Source organism: Stegodyphus dumicola, chromosome X1 (assembly GCF_044657685.1).
Source record: "Stegodyphus dumicola isolate Sdum_Otavi_A_Nest chromosome X1, ASM4465768v1".
Taxonomy (NCBI): domain Eukaryota; kingdom Metazoa; phylum Arthropoda; class Arachnida; order Araneae; family Eresidae; genus Stegodyphus; species Stegodyphus dumicola.
The window spans coordinates 171,762,764-171,785,771 of NC_140780.1; the positions used below are offsets into that span (position 1 = coordinate 171,762,764).

Consider the following 23,008-nt stretch of genomic DNA (forward strand, 5'->3'; position numbering starts at 1 on the left):
TGAAGGACTTTCCGGGGGAAACTGGCTCGTATCTACACTAGAAAAGTCTGGAATCCATTTTTGAAGTCATTTTTAAGCCTTAAATTAATACGTTGGCTGCTTCACAAGGGCTCATTCATATTAAAATTTGAGTGTATTTCACAGGATAAAAATGTGCTATTCTAAATTTAGTGTGGGTGCAATATATTTTTCAAAACTATTCACAAGAAACTTATATACACATTAAAAGTTCTGAACATACGAAAACTATAAACAAAAACAATCTTCCAGTAGATCTTTTGTTTAAATATACTACATGATAGTTTTTCCATCCAAAGATTATGTAAATAATTTATATTTAAAAAGATTCCTTTCAGATATACAATAAAATTATACAAAATGTCACATTTATTACGAAATGATCGTAATTTTAAATTCATTAATTATTCATTTGAATAATATATAGCGAAACATATATTAATTTTTTTCTAATACAATGATGAAATTAAAGCACAAAACATTAATTATTAGATGAAATGTATTGCAAATATTAACAGAATTAATTTAAAACTGAAATCTCATATATTTCTCAGTGATTTAAAATAAACACAAGAGTAAATTGGAAAGCTATACATGCTAATATGTTAGTATTTGGTATGTATTTAGTTAGCATCTGTAGTATTTTCAGAAAAATTTTCTCTACTTCTGAAACTCATATTGCAAAAGCATGTTTCAATTTATGAGCAGAAATTAACAGAGCGTAAGGGGAGTATCTTTGATGTGATATCATCTTATACGTAGTTCGGATGTCACGTGACCTCCCTGCGCGTTTGAGGATTTAGCGCTGACTGGTCATGCACCACTATTATCTCGCACAGTAATTAATAGTCAGTTTTTGCTGCCATATGTTGGACGGAAAACTTTTTAAATGTTAAATTACAAATTTCGTACCTCCACGTCTCTGTCACGGACTGTTACTGTTTCATACACAGGAGCTGAAGAGTGTATTAACTGGAGTACTCAGGCACGGGCCTAACCTGTTTCGATTCATCCTGGAATTTCTAATTATTCACGTGATTTAGGTATAAAACGCTTAAATTTCAAAATTAGCTAATTACTATGGCAGTGCACTAGCATGAGAACCCTTGACAGAACACGAGGAAAAGGAAAACTGAACGAACTTCACGGTAACCCAGGTGATTGAATCATTCACTTGTTTCTGATGTTTGCGTCAGCGGAACTTTGAACCTAAAAAACGTCAGCGAAATTGATGGTTCTACTCAAAGAAAGAAAAACATTAACTCGTTTTGAAATAAAACTGAGTACCCATGCATTTGTTGCTTTAAAGAAATAAATAGCCTAGGTGATACTATCATTAAAAATTCGCAGCATGAATTATTCCTTTGCCACATGAAGCTGGCAAGCTTGCGTATATGTCTTGGGCTCAAAATTCCGCTAGCATAAAGGGGCTTTTTCAGACTAAAAATTCCCCCAGAAATCAAAATGTAATCCGAAGATGACAATAATAAAGCCCAAAAATCGTACAGAAATTGCCAAATTAATGAGTTCTTGAGCAAACTGTACTGATGGTAACTTCTAATATCAGCCTTTTTCTTTCCTTTCATTTTTGCGCCTCTTCATTTCAAACCGGTATCTCGTAATTAATAATTCGCACTAAGACAGTTTAACAGCAAAAGCATCGATAAAACTTTTTATCACTAAAATGAGTTTACTAATTTTCAGTTGAAATGAATTAAGGAATTTAGTTTTGAACAAGCTCCTTGCTTTTGAAACTCTGGCGAAAAGTTTTATTTTTTTGAGCCAGAATGTGAAATTGGCAACTGTGTGGCGCGCAATTTTAGATTTGCATTTGTATGTTTTAGTCCGTGGTTTTAGTGAATGATGCTTTCGTCAAAATAAACTCTTAAAATTTTCTCCTCATTGGTTTATTGATTTTGTTTCCTTAAGGCCTATTTAGTAAGTTTATATTTGTGTACTCTGTTGTAGAAAATGTTGCCGCATTCTTATTTGTTTAAAATCAAAATTCTTATTTGTTAACTTCTGAAAAATATTATTTATCTTTTGATAGATTTATTTTGGATATATATTAATGAAATAAAATCCCCTATATGAATATATTTATATATGATATATTTTCTCCATTGACATGCGAATTAAAAAATGTTATGTTATTAAATTTCTTTGTTTTTTGTAAGAACATATCCATATTTGCGTATATGTTTGCAAACATAGTCTTATTTTCATTGCGTGTGTTGGTTATGGTACTTGTGCGACTATTTCATACTAAGGAATGTTTCGTACAAAGCGTGACAAACATTTTTTAAGTTAAATTAAATTTTTTGTGATAATTGTGAATATATTCCGTCTATATCCTAATGTGAGGATCTCATGTGGGTGGCAAAGCCACGAAGTTCTGTTCTCGGCAAATAAGTGCACTATTTGCTTGGCCTTTTTTTTTGCTCATTTTTTACTTTGGCAAACTTGAAACATGATACCATTCTGACGTTCTGATCAGGAAATAGATACAGATATGTTTTAAAAATCTGATTAATTTTAAGTGAATCATAAATTGGATGATTAAAGTGAATAGTGCAGTAAGGTTATTAGGGTAAAAATATATTTCAGGGTACATTTTGGCGATTTTTTGGTACCATTAACGTTTACATCCAATGCCCCTCCCAGTAAAATGCCTTCCAAAACATAATGCAATAAAACATAATTAAAACAAAAAATATGTAATCTCAATAAACTGCATTTTAAATCAAATAAGGTAACATAAAAATGGAAATACATGTTATCCAATCTACGCAGTCCGAAAAGGAAATATCAACTTACCTTGGTTAATCTTTGGATTATGGTAACTTGGAAATTTTTTGGCGTAAATTTGGCGACCAACCCTGCTACAGCAACCTGCTAGATTTTGTTTGGATGCCATTTTGTTTTCACGAAAGGCATTTTTATTTTATTTATTTATTTTAAATTTTTTTGTTTTTTACTCAACATTTTTTTCCAACAATCTGCTAGCCGAATTATGCTAATGCTAGAACTTTTGTGGACCAAAAGTGCTTAATCATGACGAACATTAGTTGCGAAATTGGGACAAAGTGCAGAATCGCCAACTGCTTGCCGCGTTTTTAAGAATTGCCCATACACGATATCATCCATGTACACGTTGACCTACTTTCACTTAAAAAAAAATCCCAGAATTACACAAAAATGTCATTGCGCATACTCTTGGCTTTATCCATGTACACTGCTAAAATCCTAGCTAGTAACCCTTATCGCCTTACCAAAATGTCATCATACTACCTGTTACCATATTCCAAAGATTAGCCCTTACCTTATTTAAAAATTTCTGTTCCTTCAACATGTGTGACACACAGAATTCCTTTACAGCATCAAACAACTGTTTAAAATTATCTGAACTAGAATCTGTATACTGCCATCGCCACATAAATTCACAAAAATAACAATCAAATTTAATTGAGACTTAATAATTTTAGTATTAGCTTCATACATCCACATCCACGTAAAAATCAAAATCTCAAGAATACTAAAATGATTGGCTCTGCTCTTATATATGCCCTAAGATCACCAAATGTGGCGATATGTGTTCTGCACTGGTTTTTGGCACGATTACATGTTGTATGGCAACCCTTTTGACTTTGAAAACTCTTTTGCTGGCGTGCTTTAATTGCTCGTTGGTTCGTGTCGTGTGTTTTTTGAAATATTGCAATGAGAGACATGGTTGCAAGAGGGTCTAGGAGATTATTTTTAGTGGCTGTGCATGATAGAAATAAGAAAACGCTGACACAGTGTATTAAAGAGTGGATTGAGCCTCGTACAACTATTTTTTCGGATGGTTGGAAATCTTACAAGGATTTAGGAAAAGGTTTTGAACATTTATTTGTGAACCATAGTATGAATTTTCTGGATTACGTGGCAGCATGTTCGAAAAAGCATTCATTCATGGTAAGTGCATTTTATTTTATTCTTGTTCTTATTTTGAAGAATGATATGCTCACTCTTTTTTTAGTATGAATTTCTGTTGTTATTGTTGTTTTTTTGAACTGTTTGAAATTTATTTTAGTTTATTTTGTTGATTAGTGCGTATTGCCTAGATTGTGCAATTTGTAGATGTTTTTTAAAATTTAAACAGAATGCTGTGTACATGGTATTCTTTGAAATTTATTGTTGTTATGTTAATTTATTAAAGCGAGGTGTGCATAGTTTGTAAATTCGTTCGTTGCCTAGATTATGCAATTCGTAGATTTTTTTTAAGTTTAAACAGGATGCTGTGTACATGGTATTTTTTGAAATTTATTTAAATCATTTGCAGGGTCTTTGAGTATTTGGTATACTTTATATTGGTGTTTGAAGTACTTAAGAAGTTGCCACAACATTTTATTATTGAAAGTATTGAATAAATTAAGTATATTTTTGGTGAAAACTTTACTTGCATTAATTTGTCAAAGTTATTTAGGAGTTGTACTGTATTCACAGTAGCAAAATAATTTTTGCCATCTGTTTACGTTCCTGTATTAGAATGGCGCCGAAATGGATGAAGTAGTTTCGATTTTACATATCCTTAATAAATCCAACCACTCTCAGTCTGTTCAAACCAAACTGCATATATTTAATAATAAAACATTTATACGTATACATTTAGTAATGATTCAGCAATACAGATAAGCTTTAAAATAAGAATTACAACAGTTACAGGTCAGCTACGTTTTTACCGACCAAAATCTTCCGACTACACATCTCAAAAGCGCGTTGCCAATACAAGGCAATGAAAAGGTGGAAATTAATTCGATAGGCGTGGAAGTGAACACCATCTTTAATTCCACCTCTTTTTCCTTGAAGAGTTTTCTCACTACATTTCAAATTGACTGTAAGTAGTATTGTCTTTTTTACTAGTCATATTTTGTAAGTAGGAGTTGATCCCATATGAGTAAAGTGATTTGCATTGCAAGATGTAGATTGATTCTTTGAAAGGTCTTTCTTTTGTGTTGGGAATGATATCCAGTATAGAGATTTTAATTTGGTCAAAATTATACAATAGAAAATGTTTCAGTACTGCAGTGGTAAGAACTCCTTTGCTATTAGTTTGTGGCTTATGTTTAAACTTTCTAATGCAAGATCTGTGATTATTAATTCTGAGATTAAGATATATATACAGGGTGTTTCAGCAAATTGGTTCCAGACTTTTAGGAGAGATAGAATACACCTAGATGATGGAAAATCACCCAGCAATGTATGATCAGAAACACTTTCCTGGAGCGGTAGTGACAATACAAAACACGAGAAAGGAAGGACATGAACAGGGGGAGAAAACATGCTTATTTTTTAGTACAGAAGAAACCAAGCAATAAGAACAAAAATAGACAACGATTATCATCAAAGAAGGTGTAATGTACTAGTGTGCTGCAACCCTCCTCGCTGATAATAATTGCAAAGATGTTTGAAATTACGACCTCAGACTGTGATTTAGGCCTCACATCTCCGACACATGTAAGATTTGATGTTCTGGAAAGTAATGGGTGTGTCCTAGACTTTCCCAGCAGTGCCACAGTGCATGCAACAAGTTCCTCAGCACTGAATGGTGTTTTCGTACATCAGTGTCTTGACATATCCCCAGAGTCAGTAGTCAGTGCAAGTGAGGTCTGGCGATCTTGCAGGCCAATACACTGAACTACCCCTACCAATCCCATGTTGAGGATATATTTCAAAAACCTTTGATGACGATCGCCTATTTTTGTTCTTATTTATTGGTTTCTGCTGCACTAAGCATAATAAACATATTCTCACCTTATTTATAGGTCTTCCTTTCTTTTTTTTTGTGCCGTTACTACCGTGCTAGGAAAAGTGTTTCTCACCGTGCAATTGCTGTGTGTTTTTCAATCGTCTAGGTGTACTCTGTCTCTTCTGAAAGTTTCTAACGGATTTGCTGAAACACCCTGTATATACATCATTAGAAGAAACCATCTGTTAGTGAAGCTTTAAAAACACATACACTTTTATGGCAGAAAGTGGGTGACCAACCATGATTGTCAGTCGCCAGCTTGTGATGTGATGATCTGGTAGTTGGGCTTCTGTTTAAGGAAGTATTGGACTGGATACTTAGGTGGCATACAGAATAAAACGAATATAAGCATGTACATAAAAATAGCGCATCATTTGATTCATTTAATGTCATAGAAAGGACAAATAGATTTCCCACTAGTAACTTTTTGTTATCTGTGGTAATTCCATGGCCAATGAAATTATGAACATTTCTACCATGTCCTTCTTTCTTCCATTTTTCCATTTTTATTTTCTCTTCTATGAGTTCTTGTTTTTGTGCTAGTTGCCAAATGAAAAAGTATTTAGCCTTTAACACAGAACTAATCTGGAACTTCCACCGTGAATAGTAGTCATTGGCTAATATTTGGAATATGGTAACAGGTAGTTTGGGGACATTTTGGCAAGGCGATAAAGGTTACTAGCTAGGACTTTAGCAGTGTACATGGATAAAGTCAAGAGTGTGCACAATGCCATTTTTGTACAATTCTGGGATTTTTTTTTAAAGTGAAAATAGGTCGACGTGTACATGGATACCCCGTGTATGTGGAATTCTTAAAAACGCGGCAAGCAGTTTGCGATTCTGCACTTTCTTCCAATTTCGCACCTAATTTTCGTCATGATTAAGCACTTTTGTTCCATAAAAGTTCTAGCATAAGCGTAATTCGGCTAGCAAATTGTTGGAAAAAAATGTTGAGTAAAAAAAAAAGCCTTTACTTTGTGAAAACAAAATGGCGTCCAAACAAAAAACTAGCAGGGTTGTTTGCCAAATTTTCACCAAAAAATTGCCAAGTTACCATAATCCAAAGATTAACCTAGTCATTATAAGTGTCCTGTTTGTACGAAGGAAATGCGAATGGTCGAACATAAAGATCATTCAGGTGGGTTTGTCACAAGAAAGGTTCATGCAAGAAATGCCACCGACAGTCAGAGGACCTACAGAGGATATTTTTTACTCTTATTTTTGTGGATTTATATGGTGACAGCAGTATGCATATTCTAGTTGAGATAATTTTAGAAAGTTTTTGGATGCTGTTAAGGAATTTTGTGTACCACAGACCTTAAGACACAGAAATTTCTAAATATAGCAAGCCAATATTTCCTTTTTGGGTAAAAATATATTTATCAGTGGCCCTTGACGAAAATTGGTGATTTTTGGCGGCACAAACTTGGTATCTGTAGAAAGACATCAGAGAATTTCACAAACTTGGCATTGCACACTCCCTTGACTTTATCCATGTACCCGTCGGCCAATTTTCACTTAAAAAAACATCAGAGAATTGCACAAACTTTGCATTATGCACTCCCTTGACTTTGTCCGTGTACACATCGATCTATTTTCACTTAAAAAGTCGAAGGAACAACACCCAGTTCTACAATAGAGCCAAACAAAAAATACATAATCTCGATAAACTACATTTTAAATCAAACAATAAAATAACATAAAAAAGGAAATTCATCTTATGCATATAAGCACTACACAAAGTAAATATCCACTTACCTTGTTTAAAAATTTCTGCCTCTTCAGTTTATGGCACACAAAATTCCTCAACAGCATCCAAAAACTTCCTAAAATTATCTGAACTTGCATTTGTATGTCGCCACATAAATTCACAAAAATAAGAGTAAAAAATATGCTCCGACCTTCAACCATACGCATTTCCTTTCTACAAACAGGGCACTTATAATGGCTACTAAGTAAACCTTCATTTACACGCAATTAATGCTCTTTTCCCCTTTCGTTCAAAATCGTTCAGAAACTTCAAATTAATCTTATCACATTCAGCCATTCTACCATCTAAACTACAAAACAAGCAATGTACTTCTTAAACAACACACACTACAAGCCCTTACGATTCTTTTCCCATCATTAAACATTTACTGCAATCATGCAACTAATTGTGTCATAATAGGGTTTCCATAACATTCAACTACTCAGGTTACCATAAATGAAAGAACAACGTCGCGATAATAAGGGGCACACTTCAAACTACTCTAAGCCCTTTTTATAGTGCGTATATGCGATAACATGTACGGTACAAAGTCTGTAATCCAGATGTCCATTATACGGAATGATCTATAATCCAGACCTCAAAGCCACAAACTTTACACATTCGCGTAAAGAATGCACATACATTACGCATGTGCACATTGAAAGAAATGTTTAATAAAGTAAAGAAATAAATATTAAGCTTTTTTTTTGTAAAATTTGATACCCTTTAGATCATAATTGCTCTTTATTTCGTAAATTACGGTTTCATATTTTTAATTGCATAATTTCTGCATGCCATCTTACCAGATTTAAATTGATGATCTATAATCCGGAATCGCCAAAGTCCTGACGAGTTCGGATTACAGACTGTACTGTATTTCCTTTTTTATGTTAATTCATTGTGTGATTTAAAATGCTGTTTATTGAGCTTCGATTGACTACAAATTTTGTTCAATTTTGGTGATGAATAACTTTGTTTTAACATTATATGGTGTCATCATTCTCCTGATTTTTTTTTAAAGTGAAAATAGATCGAAGCGTACATGGACATCAAGTTTGTGCAATTCTTTGACTTGTTATTTTGGTTTTGTGTATAAGCGGCCATCTTGAAATTTTGCCTTGTTTGGTGAGTTACCAATTTTCTCCGAGGGGCACCCTGAAATATATTTTTACTGCCTTGTGGTTTGTATGTATTAAAGTGTGCAAATTTATTAGACAAAATGCAATTAATAATTTTTTATAAAAAATTTATTACAAAAATAAACAAGTTGGTTATTTGAGGTCTATGTTTTTTTTTTTAATGAAGTGTTTGTTACAACTAAGCAATAATTCAAGGATTACAGACAGAATGGTAGACTTATTTACGATAAATACTTGTTCTTTCACTATTATTTATTAATTATATATTTGTTCAATGCTATAGGCTAGTCTACATGCTATATATATTTATCTATATTAATATTTATTTCATTGGAAAATGTATAGTGAAATTAATGTCGATGAAAATATTTGAAATGTGGGTTAATCTTTACGGTTCCGCTTGCCGAATCGTTGATTTGTTGACGCCAAGATCAGCGCTGCGAAGGATCAACACCAATTTCAAGATGGGGCTAATCCTTCCACCCCCTACAGAAAATCAAATGCTTACACAAACTTGGTATCCATGTACACATCGGCCTATTTTAACTTGAAAAAACATCAGGGAATTGCACAAACTAGGCATTGATCACTAATTAACTTTATCCATGTATACATTGACTTATTTTAAGTTAAAAAAAATCGGAAAATTGTACAAACTAGGCATTGCGCACTAATTTCACTTTTTCCATGTACACATCAATCTATTTTCACTTAAACAAAATCACAAAGTTAAAACTGTCGTGTTAATCTGGCATTACTTGTGCAGGGTATGAGATACTAGCCTCCCTGAATTTTCCATGGTCCTGTCTAACCTTTTTTGAGAAATTGGTGAATCTTTGTATAGCTTATTCTAAGAACATAACCTTGAAGGAGAGGAAACCTGGGGCTGAATTCTGAAAATAGTTCTTTGGATATCACCTGGACGGGTATATTATATCCTGCGCAAGTATTTTTGTTATAGAGTTCTGAGTATGCGAACAAGCTTTCAAATTGTTCTTCCGATATGGTTCGTTATGGTGAATTTATTGGATATTCAGAAATTTATTGGATCTTCAGATGAATAACTATTGTTGGAACCATAAGAAAAAAATAAAAGAGAGCTTCCTCCAATGTTTTTGATTTCAAAGAAGAGAGAGATTTACTTTTCCATGTTTGGTTTCCAAAATTTGTTGGTTTTACTCCTTCATATTGGTTTCCACAATAATTGTCACATACACCCAAGAAAAATAAGGATGTTCTTCTACTTTCAACTATGTGTAATGATGATGCATTAGACTCATCTACAGGAGAATCGAAGAAAACCTGAAATAATAACTTTCTACAATTCATCTGAAGGAGCACTTAATGTTGCAGACAAAATTGCTGCCACATATTCAACGGCTAGGCAATCTAATTGTTGGCCCATGGCAATATTTTTATACTGTTGAACGCTGTTGCAATAAATGCATGAATTATTTTCTTATTTACTAAGAAACCACCTAATTAACATCAAACGAGGCGATCATTTTTGAAATATTTAGAATTTCAACTTGCAGAAGAATACAAGAAAAATAGAAGCCAACATGTGATGCTTCCATGAAACTTAAAAGTAAAACTAGGATCCAGTGGAGACATTGCACCACCTAAAGAGAAGGCCAAACTAATATCTAAAAGATGCACTGAATGCTCTAATAGAAAAGACGGAAAAATTAAATTTATTTGTGAAAGGTGTGACAAACATATATGTATGGAACATATGCCATGCATTTGGAGAGAATATGCAAAATAAATGTAAGTAGCATGATTAACTAGTTTTACAATTACAGTCTTCTTTTTAATTTTTTTTTTAACCTTTCGTGCATAAATTTTATGGTAGAAAATATAATGAAACACCCTTGGGTATGACATATCCTGGGCCATTTTTGTCATGTGGGTAATGCTGGGTTAACCAAAAAAAAATTCGCCTCTGTGTTAACACACCAACACAAACAAATAACCAAAAATACATATTTCCTAACATAAAAACAGTAAACAACAAAAATTAACACACAGACACCAATAAATAAATAAAATGTCAATTCTTTAACGTACTTTCTCTTCACGTGCATACCTTAATGCCTCCTAATATCATCTTGTCCATGTAAGCAATTCAGTTAAATATTTGGTCATTTTGGCTCTTCTGCTGTTAATAGTGGATAAATACATAAAATAGCTTACATAAAATAGCTTTCATAAATCTGTTCCATTTTTTGTACTTCTTCAGAAATTAAAGTCGTATCCGGAATGATATACTCATTTATAACACTAAGCAAACTTTCAGGTACCACTTTCATAAAACATTATGCACGTGCAACCAAACACAGCAATTCAAAATCTCTGGTCTATACAAAAGGGTTACTATTACAAAAAATAGCCAAAATCTCAACTTATCATAAGACATTTGGCAATATTCGCAATTTTCACCCAATACTAGTTTTATCAACATTGGGGTTACCAAAAAACCTACTTCACGCAGTGGGCTTCCAGTGAACAATCAATACCACTTGGCAATTTTTTCAGACAGAAACCAAGCGGAACCATACAGTAAAGTTCAACCAAAATGCGTAAATTAATCAACAAGAAGTCCACTTTTACTTGGCCAAATAACCAAGCATTCTTAATACTTGGATTTCTACTGTACATATCCCGTATTTGTATCCATTGTACATATTTCAATTTTTTGGAAAAAATAAGTTTAATAATAGATGTAAGAGAAACATATCAATTTGAGTTTTATAAGTAGACAAAATTTATTTAGCATAAATATAAAAGAAATGCGTCTTCTCTCTCTTTTAATGTTTATGTGAATGCCTAATATGTAAGGTTTTTCTTTATGTAAGTAACGTTTGCTATGAATTTTTTTTGATTAGATGTGTGTGTGACATTATGTGAATTTAAAGGTTAGCTGGTTTCTAGCTTTTTTTTTACAGCTGCAATTTTCATTTGTTTTTTGGGCTTGACTATTACAGAAGTGCTTATTTATTAATTTATTGTATTTCAGGATATAAATCTTCTAAGGAGGAAAATGCATGTTCAGTCTTACAGGCCTAGAGTTCTTGAATGGAATATCTATAACTATTCTCGTGTGGATGCAGTGCATTATTCATTATTGCTTAAGAAGAGGCGTATGTACCCAAAAGAATTTTAATGTTTTTTTTGTATGTGTGTGCATGTGTATAGAATGGGCAGGCTTTCTGCCAGCAGAAAGTAGTTTTTGACCTGTAAACGGCAGGATTTAGTTGTAACTGATTGAAGCTGGCAAAAAATGGCAAAAACTGACAGAAATTAACAAAAATATTTAAATTATATTAATTAGTAACACATGAATTCATTAAATTACTTTTAATTCACATAAAATATATTTAATTTTATTAATATATATTTATAATAAAAGTAATTAATTAGGTACTTACATATTATCATAATTACCCTAGTAGAAGGTGCCAAAATGTCAGATTGCTCCAGGCTATGACAACTGTGCTCATAAAAATTGATGAAAAGGTGGATTAAAAGAAAGTATCATAAAATCTTAATTTTTTGTAGCATACCAATTGAGCTTGATCTTATTGTTCAAGAATTTTAGTGTCAATGAGATATTTCTCTAAGCCATTCAGATGTTATCAGAAAATAATAAGAGAGCAGCTAAAGTTTCATTTATGCAAGTACTGATCAAATAGCAACATTCAAACAGAATTTGGAAAGCGTATTTATATACTATGATGTTTTATCATTTTTAATGCAGTCTTATTTATTTCAGTATCTCTAATAATTTTCACTCAGTTGTGGTTACGTTGTATATAAGTTGATCTTTTTTTAGGGAAGTTTCATGAAGTAGTTAATGCTCAGAGATTTCAAGTAAGTGCAAACTTTATTTTTATCTGCATTAATTTAATATATATTGCAATATTTCACATAGGTGAAAACATTAATGCTCAAGTCATGCTTTAATTTGTGAAGTGGAACTGGAGTTCTTGTTAAATATGTGTAAGCAAATATTTTTATTAAAAAAATAGGGTTGGAATTTGTTTTTACAGTATTCAAGTTGTTTATTTAAAAAAAAGGTTTTAACTAACTATTGACAGAAACATGAAGGTTAAACAATGCTTGCTTATTTAGGAATTTTTTAATTTCATGAATGAATCTACATGTCAGAAAACAGAAGGTACTTGGTGAATGTAAAAATATTTGTACATTAAATGCTATTAGCAGGAAATTTCATTTGCTGAGTATCATTAAACAAGAACAAATAAAAAATCGTCTATCAACATATTGTGGCTTGTGTACAGATTCGTAATAGATTGAATGACAGGTCCAATGATTGGTTAGTAAAATTTATTTTATCAAAAGAAACACTTCAGAGGTCTGGAACTTTCCACAAAAATAGCCATACAACTCGTCACAATATGACAGAGTACAATCAGTAGTTACACTTCAAACTGCTAAGAATGTTAAATAGAACACAGCACAAAGTGTATCTAAAGATATCTCAGTACAGATATCCCAGAGATATCTCAGTACTCTGAACTCAAGCTGAACTAATAACTGAGATCATATGTTCTCTCCGGTCTTATACAGTATTCACCCGTCTGCTGAGCTATTTCTAGTACTTTCTGCTTCTCCAAAATTACTGGTGAGCATATGGGGTCCAAATATGGTTACAAAGCATCAATAGCGGCACCTATTACAGTGATACAGGCGCTAAACCAAAATGCTGCCAAATGGTCGTGAACACACACACTTTGTGCTGTGTTCAAGTTTGGCGGAAAAAATTAGTCACTAAAACCATTGACAGCTTGGTGATATCTTGCCAAATTAACGAGATAGCCATTTGCGCAGTGTTAAATATACTTGCCCCTGTATTTTTATTTTTCCGGCAGAGGAGCATCAATGCTTTAGATTTTTGTATTACATTATACAGGGAAGAAAAAAAAAAAAAAAAGTTTCACATATAATTTCACTAAAATTATCTGTGTACAAAATTCATAACATTGCTCCCTTCCCAGGGACTGCACATCTCAGGAAGTACATTCTCTGGATAGAAAGCCATACTTACAACTAAGGCAAATCAATGCAATACTTAAACAATAATTGTAATAAATGACAAAACAAATCAAATGCTAAACCAACACATAAATGCATAAATTTACAAATTTATATACAATGGCCGTAGTAAGAGGCTTGCCTGACGAAATGAATGACTTCAGGCTTAGAATTTGTCGGTTTACAGATTCGAACTACAGCATTGTTTAGTGTGTTTAGGACTATATAAGGGCTGTCCCAAGGTGACTGTAGTTTAGGAAAGAATCCTTTGCATCGAATTGGATTCCATAATCACACCTTGTCACATTCAACTCGATGTCCTGTGGCTCTGATATAGTATTGGGTTTTCATCTTCTCCATTGCCAAGTTGTGCATGGTGCAAAATTGTGCATCACTTCAAACCAGGCTTGGAGATCTTGGATGTACTTTTCAAGTGATAAAGGCACATCTGGAGGCTGACCGAATAACAGATGACAGGGCAGGTGAAAGTCGTGACTGAAGAACACCTGGGATGGGAAAGAGCTGTTAGTCTTGTGGACAGCACTGCAATAGGCCAGTAAAAACAGAGATAACTTCTTGGCCTAATCCTGATGGTTTCTGGAAACCACCAGCAAGAGGTTATTGAAGATGGTTCGATTAAACCTATCATTCCGTTTGACTGGCTATGTAAAGGTGTTATTAGGGTTTTGTTGATGCTAAGTAGATTGCAGAATACTTTAATTACAGCTGCGGTAAATTCCTTCCTTGATCAGAATGTAACTAAAGAGGCACTCTGAACCTGGAAATCCAGTGCTGTTATCATTACCTCAGCTTCTTGATCAGGAATAGGCTACACTTCAGGTCACCTGGTGAAGTAATCAATGATAATGAGAATGTATTTGTTGCCATCAGCAGTTCGTAGCAGAGGTCCCAAAATGTCAAAGCTGATACGTTCAAAAGGCGCTGCTATGTTGTAACGTAGCAGCTTGCCTTGGCTGCGCTTCTTCAGTCCTTTCCGATCCGCACAGGCATCGCAAAATTGGCACCACTTTTGCACGTCATCCTTTGCATTACTCCAGTAACTCTCTGCAAGGTCTTCATTATTCCGAAGTAGTCTCCTGTAGTGATGATATGTAATTCTTTAAAGACATCAGGGATCCAAGATCTTGGAAGTATCAGCTGCCTCTGGAATGAATGCCTTTCCATCATTTGATTTGAACTTCTGGTACAAGACACTGCTTCAAATATAGAGTGAGTTCCAGAGAGCCAAATATTGTTTCATCGTAGGATGATAGATTGAAATGTCCTGTTCCAGTTTAAAGACTCCATTAAGTCAATTATGGGTTTAATGTTGCCGTCTTCCAACTGGTCTTTCCTGACTTGTTCGTCACTCCATAGGTCTGTGTCAGACAGTGTTAAATTTTTAACCTGACATGGACCGACTGGATTAAGCAGCTCATATTTTGCTTTGACCCTTGAACAATATCGGCAGTATTCTGAGCAGGGCCTTTTAGAAAGGGTGTCAGCATTTCCGCACATTCATTGTTTATGTAAAATAGCTGATTTTTGTCTGTTTCCTTTACATTTACTCTAATTTGGAAAGTGATATCTTAAAATAGTTAGATGCTAAGAAACGCATGCCAGAAATCTCAGCACAGTTGACAGTTATTATGATGGTCACTTTATTACAATGACCAGTATGAGAGGTCTATGAATGATAAGAGTCTATTTAGGTCAATTTTCACAATAACTGTCATTCATTACAATGTATCTTTTCTTCTATGCAATGGAAAAAGTTCAAATATATTTACACATCAGTAGCATATGAATCATATCGAATAGGATTTCATTATGTGTTTAAAAAATAATTAAGCAAAGAGGCTTAGATTCTTTTTCGTAAAATTATACATACAAAACTAGTATTGAAACTAATGCGTGTCAGAAGAGTTATAACCTATTCAAGTGTGACTACTGGGGGGAAAAAAAAAAGTGTAAAAAAAAAAAACTGTTATAGTAGGAAGCAAGAATAGAATAGAAAAAAAAAAAAAAAAAAAAAAAAAGAAGAGAGATTTCAATTGTTTTTAAAATTTTCCTTCAGAATGAACCATTATCATGGCATATATGTAAATAAATGAATTGTATAGCTAAGTTTTTACAGCAAGAACTGGTATGAAGTCTACAATGCCCAAATGAAGTAACTTTTACCTCAGCCAACTCACACTTTACCTAAACGAAAAAATTTGACATGTGGCTGGCTGCTATATAATGATATATATATTCCTAAGACTAGAATTTCTGGGAATGCTGAACTTCAGAGGGCTTAATTTTCTGTATCTTAATTTCTTCACCTTTGTTCCATGCTCGCCTCAAGGAATTCAGAACTTATTCTCACAATAAACCCAAACAACAGTCTGTTCCTGGTTATAGCTAATGACTTAAAAGCTCTCCTGTAGAAGGGAATCAAAACAAAAGCATACAGCATATTTGCTTTGTATTCAGTACAACATCAAATTCAACTGTTTTATCTGCTTGCAAGGGTCCCCTGTTTGCATCATATATATGGCAGGTAGGTAAGGGCCCCTAAAAACTTAGATTCTATTATATATATATCCATATTCTTTTAAATTTAAACATATAAATGTAATTAAGCAGGGCATTCAAGGGCCCTCGCAAGCCTTTGGGTGCCTATGCAACAGCATTCCTTGCATAATCTTATTTAGGCCACTTGATGGCTTTGTGTTTCCCATGTACTCTGGTCTCACTGTGACATCAAATGTCCAGACTTGAGGCAAGTGCTGTATGTCTCAGTTTCCAAATGCGCAAACCTTTTCACTTTAAGGACCTTGGTCATAGTCGTATACTTCCTATTACAGAAGTGTTTTAAATAACAAAAATGTCAAAGGTATAAAAAAAGGGGGGCAAATAATAAAATCTAACTTTCAATGACATTTCCCGGTTCCTATACTTCTATAGGGGAAAGTTTTATGTTTGTTATGAAAAAATAAAAATACAGTCAAACTTCTTGTATTTTTATTGACCAAAATTGATTGGAATAATCACACCATAATTGATCAAAATTTTCAATTTTTTTGAACGTCATTTTGAACTTGTGTTGAGGAATCAGTTAATTAAGTTAGAGTAATTTGAGAAGATAAGTTTCAATGAAGCGCAACAAAAAATGTGTATAATTTAATAGGCTGTACAAGAAAGTTGTGGTGTCCATTTCAGCTTTTTTACATATATTTTAATAAAATCATCTATGCTGAATTGTTTGAGGTATGATTTATTCCCATTTCTCAATGTATTATTTAATGTGAAATGCTTATATGCATTTTAACACTTAATCTTTTTTTTTTTTTTTTTTTGCATGCATTAATTATTTCACAGGTGTCATCTTTAATAGCAGAAAGCTGGAGTATTTTTTCTTTATATTAGATATTGCATATTTCTTCTACATTAACTAGTATACCCCCTTTTTAAAACAATTGTAAATAAAGCATTTCTTGGAATATTGGAAATTTTGACAATTTCAGTTTCAGAATGAATTTCTTTATCTGTAGGTTTTAAAGTCTTTAGTGTCAATTGATAGAATAGAACACTTAATTGTTGGTGGCATTGTTGAAATCTGGGAAAGATCAACGAACAGCCAAAGAAGTCAATATATATTCTTACTGCTTTTCAAAGGAAGTCTATAAAAATATGTATTTTTCAAAGGGATTAGAACTATTTCTTTGATCCTCTTTTTAAGTTGGAATGCTAAATGTTGTCAACATATGCAGAAAACTCAACAGAAATTAAGGGAAGAGAACAAAAAACAGCAGTCTTGTTGAGAGACATTTGCTATATTTCTGTGAAATGCATGTGTGGTATATTTCTGTGGAATGCATATATTGTATAAAGGTCTCTTGTCCATTTTCAGAGATGATGTAAAATAGGTTGTTACAACCCTTGGCTTATCTGTGACTACCAAAAAGTTAAGTTTGAATGTGGTGCAAAAATATATTCAAAATTAAACTCGAATAAATATGTTGGAAAGTTTCTAGGCATAATAACATAAATTGTTGCCTTTGCTACTCCTCACAATAAAATTTCTTCTCTTCAAGCTTTGACAAATATTTCCAGCCACTGGGACCATTTAGATTGCTCCATCATTCCGATCAGTTTTGTCCCATTTGAATCCATGCTATGTGATATTTGGCCAAGTTGAGGCCTTCTTTATGATGTTGTGTCGAACAAGCATAGAATTTAATTTTTTGCCGAAGAATTTTTCATTCTTTTGAAATTTAATGCATGGAAGATTTAGAGACCTTTATGGCAGCAGAAACTGGAATTTGCCATAAAATTTTTTATTCAGCAGGAAGTCATTCTCTTTTGACACTGAGCAAATGGTCCTAAATCCTCTGAATTTCTTTTGTAGTCTAAAGAAAGTGCTAACACAAATCTTTCAGTTTCATTACACCTTATTTCTTGCCATTATCTCTCTCATTATATACTTTTGATATAGTTCTAGTATTTCTGTTTTTAAGTTTATGTCATACATGATTGTCTTAATTTTTCCATTTTATGCCATTTCTTTTCAGCATGAAAATTATGTGTTTTCAGATTTGTTTACAGATGTAATCATGCCAAACTAGTATTTGCCTTAATAATGCTAACAGGCTAGCAATATTAGGTTTTATTAATTAGAGAAAAAAAAAATGGTATAGTGTGCATCAAGGATGGGCAAAAGCTGGCCCACGGGCCAAATTAAATTACTTAAATCGGCCGTTATGAAAACCCATGCAACAACATTTTTATCTCTTTCCTACTTGATTTTTTATGCAAATTACCAAAATCAGCAGCATGAGTTGGTATGATGTAGTGTGCATATTATATGCATGACTATACTACTCATCAACCTAAGCTGAGAATATTGATAGGCTAGAAAAAAGCATGTGCATCTGCTGAAGAATAGAGTTTTATCATTATAGGAGTTTTAATTTAGAAATTAAACAATAAAATATGAAAATTGTTGAGGTAAAAGAGCTGATTAGAAAAGGAACTTAAAAAAAGGATGTGTTGCTCCTAAATTTTTATTTTAAAATGAAACAGTATACACGACCCAAATAAAGAGCTGTCTTGATACTTGTTCTCTGTCTTTAGCTTATTTAAAGAAAAAGTATTCAATGCATCAATTGCTATTTTAAATTGTACTCATTAAAAAATTTCTACCAGGAAAGAATGTTCCCCCAATAATGGTCTGGCAAAAACAGGGCCACAGCAAAAGATTGTCACACAAGCACCATTGCACCTTGCAATGGCCCTGCCTGCAAGATACACTATAAAAGACCTTTTTGGCTCATGGTTATGGAAGTATGTATGCCCGGGGTGGTATTTGTCCACCTCGGCTTTTTTAAGTAATGTTTGTATCTAAACTATAATTATGGCATTAAATTTGAACAAAACACAGTAGTTTTCAGTGTATTTGCATCCCAAGATATGTTTACATTGGAAACAAGTTGGCAGTGGTTAACTTCTTGGCCCTCTTCAGTTTTAAATTGATTGTTGCCAAAAAAAAAAAGTTAATTTTAATCAATAAAAAGTGCATATTGCTTTTAAATATTTAACAGGTTTTTCAATAAGGTCTTACATTTAAGTTTCATGGTGTAATGAATAATAGGTCTGGTGCACGAATTTGAGTTGGTGAACCCCTTGTTGACTTCCATGGCAAGGCAGTCTTTGATATTATTTGCTGTCTCCCCATTGAACGTTATTCCAGATCTTTTGTTAATAAAGCTTGTCTGTCTGAAATTTGTCCCAATCCTAGTATTGAAACCTTACTAGAAATCTGTCTTAGTATATCTATTTTTTCTGGCATGGTGTGTGGCTGGCTATAAACTATAAATTATTGTTCATATTTGACAATAAAATGTTCTTTTTATGCAGTAAGTGTATTTCATGAGCTAGTAGCCCATTTGCAAGAATTATCAGTTGCAGTTCATGCTATAGAAAAAATTGATTTTCCAGATTTGTGAATTCGGTCTTATTTCATGTCAGTATTTTTATTGAATGTTTGTTTATTTCAGGTAGAAAAGCATCATAATGTTAACTGTTGTAACATTGTGGATGAGCAAACACTTTCTTCAATAAAACAGAGGAAATCTATTCTTATATGTTTTGTTGATGAAACTGAAACAAATACATTTTTAGGAATGAATATTTTGGTAGCTGAAGAGAATCAATTAGAAATACGTAATAAGATTTTAACTCTAAAATGTAATCCTGATATTTCATTTCAGTTATGCAAAGATAGCATATATGTTTGGTGTGTTAAGAATGTTGCCTGGAATTTGTTTTATATTTTATACAAACACTTTCTAAAGAGTCCTGCAGTGACTACATTTGGTGCAGTATTCTATTATGCTATCGCAAGTCAGTACTTAATGTGGAATGAACAGAATATGTTATATCTTACAGGGAAAAATTCTGACAATGTGAAAAATGTGTACGATATTCACGAAATGCAAACAAATAAATTCCATACAGCATCAGAAATAATGGTTAGGGAAAAGAATAGCAAAAAAGGTTTAAAACGGAAAATAGAATATGAAGGGAAGAGTTATAAAATCTCGAAGCATAATTCTGGCGATTTTTTGGGCTGTGTTAAAAGTGTATGTTCAGCTTCCTGTAGAAATAACAAATGGAATATATTTGGAGAACTAAAGCATTATTTTCCAAATAGTTATTCGGATATATTATTGAGAAGGATGCATTCCAATGTATCGGAAGTTACCTCCAATCTGAAAAATTTTTCAGATGTACTTGAGATTTCACCATCTATTAAGAAGGCAGAGAAAGATAACTGCAAAGTTCCGATTGTGAGTAAGAGTGAAATATCAATGAATAGAAGACCTCATGAATATAAATTAGCATTGAAACTGCCTCCAAAAATTAATGTAGCTAAGACATCTACTTCTCCCTCCAGAAGTGCACATAAATTTCCTTTACGTAGTGACAATCAAAAGAATGAAACATGTATAATGGAAAATATTTGCTTCAGTAAATCTATGAACTCGAATATAAAATCCCCGGAGAGGCATAACAAAATGCAAAGTTCTTTCTTGGGTTTCCAAACAGCAGCAGGAAGAAATCTTAATATATCTGAAGCTGCTTTAAAAGCTGCTAAAAAGATGCTTGCTGAAGTATGCTCTGAGAAAGATGAGTTATTTATTGAAGATGAAGATCTCAAACCATGTAGCAGTACTACTGCCAGCTTTGAAAATAGTTTTCAGAACAATAAAGGTACGAAGACGGTCAAAATTACAAAACAAAATAGTACAGAAGCATCAGTTTGCGACACAAGTATAAAAAATGATAATTTTTCACATGATGAAAATATTGATGATGCAATAACAAAAGAAATTTTTGAGATTCCTTTTGATGATGATGAAACAAAGTCTGACTATACACATTCACCATTTACTGCATCAGATGCCAACAGAAATCATGCCCCGCATAGAAGAGTAAGAAAAAGCCTTGGTGGTCGTAGAAGTTTTAAAATTTATTCTAAGAGTGATTTTTCATCTCCAAAGCAGGCAAAATAATTCACCATGCAACATGTAAAATACTGTTACATATTGTAGATACTGTAAAAATATTTTAGAGCAAGGATATTAATGCAATAAAGATTTAAAGATTGACTAAGTATTTACTTGTCAGGTAGAAACTAACAAAATTATGAATGAATAAAACATCATCAATGGCACATTTCCTCCTCTTCATATTTTAAAATTAATTTGTATAAAAAAAGTTTGCTAGACACAGAATTAAACCGAGTCTTATCTGCAGATGATCCAATATCTTTATTGAAAACAATCAAACTGATATTTGTACATTGGTCTATAGTAGTTTTTACATGGCAAACACATGATTAAAATTATAAGCATAGAGGTGTAAAGAGTCTTTAAGGGGTCAATAAAGTATGTACATAAGAACATTTTGCTATTCTCTTGAAGTATGTATGATCAAAGAAAACAAAACACTTCAGTCTGTACTGATTTATATAGTAAAAATCTGTAAGAAACCCTTTCAAATTATTATACGTAAGAAAGTTGAAAAGTAATTTTAATACCTTCTTACTAAAATATGCACAGGTAGGAATGAAAATACCTTACAAATTGTTTTTATGTAGTTTCACTACAATAAATACAAGTATGTCATAGATCCAGAACTACAAGAAATAATCTCAATTGATAGATCCTAAAGCCACTGATACATCACCTCTGTTGAATTTCTTGTTAGTAAATGCCTCCTTGATATGCTGATTTGGATTTGTCATCTTCAGAACCCAGAAACTGCTCTATTGGAAAATAGTAAGTTATCCAAAACTCGTAGGACTAAAACAAAGGGGTATCCAAAAACAAAATTAGGGTGGTTAGCTGAGGCTAATTGATGATTATAATGGCTTGGGTTTCAAACAAACAAAAGGACATAACTAATAGCGTCTTTATAAAATAGAACTCTAAAAATCTATCAGTTTGAAATTCTTGAGAGTTGGTGATAGGGAATAAAGACTTTCAGATTTCCTTTTGTGGATCTCACAGTCGGACGTAAAGAGAAGCAGATAATCTTCTTACATTTTAGTATTTATAGCCTTTTGGTGCATGGTTTTTTTCCAAGTTGCCATTCATGTTAGCTGTTTGTTAATGTCATATTTCCACACAACCTAAAAGCCTATACCCACTGATTTTTCAAGATTAAGAGCTATTTTACAGAATTTTGCTTTGGAATTTTTTTATTGCCAAATATTGGTTACTTTTTGATTCTTTCATATTTTAATAAATCTTAAAACATGAATTAGAAGGTACTATTTTACATTTGATTAAATGAGAGTAAACGCTGACCATTTTATAATAATGAAATATAACTTTATTCATAATTTTTATTTATATTTCTTAAAATTCAAAAATGTTTGTTTGTTTTTAATTTTTTTTTTCTACTTATTCAATGAGAATACTATGGCAGTGAAGAGCACTTATTGTAAATGTTACATAAATGTATAACCACTATGGAGGAAATCTGTTTAACAAATCATCCTAACAAACATGACAGTATGTATAACTAAATACATCCAGTCGATGGTTGGAAAAAGTAGGTTAGAACTCAATTTAAAAGTATATATATTTTGAGATTTACAAGGATTTTGAAAAATTTATTAAAAAATTGTTGGTGATGGATGTTTCTTTTTTTTAATGATTTACTACCATTCATTGAAAAAGAATTTCGCATAAACACTCG

The 23,008-nt window shown here is 32.6% G+C and overlaps 1 protein-coding gene across 2 annotated transcripts; it reads left to right on the plus strand.

The window, feature by feature from the left end:
- Positions 1-1,742: 1,742 nt before the first annotated feature.
- Positions 1,743-21,411, plus strand: LOC118200172 (uncharacterized). Of its 2 annotated transcripts, none has more exons than XM_035372097.2 (4): positions 1,743-1,956; positions 11,715-11,838; positions 12,531-12,568; positions 19,798-21,411. In XM_035372097.2, exons 2-4 carry the CDS (start codon positions 11,739-11,741, stop codon positions 21,313-21,315), a joined length of 1,656 nt encoding a protein of 551 aa, XP_035227988.2. In that variant the 5' UTR covers positions 1,743-1,956; positions 11,715-11,738; the 3' UTR covers positions 21,316-21,411. The 2 variants fall into 2 exon arrangements, with proteins under 2 accessions (XP_035227988.2, XP_035227989.1); XM_035372098.2 differs by lacking the exon at positions 1,743-1,956 and adding an exon at positions 18,947-19,084 and having other exon boundaries at positions 11,740-11,838.
- Positions 21,412-23,008: the final 1,597 nt, after the last annotated feature.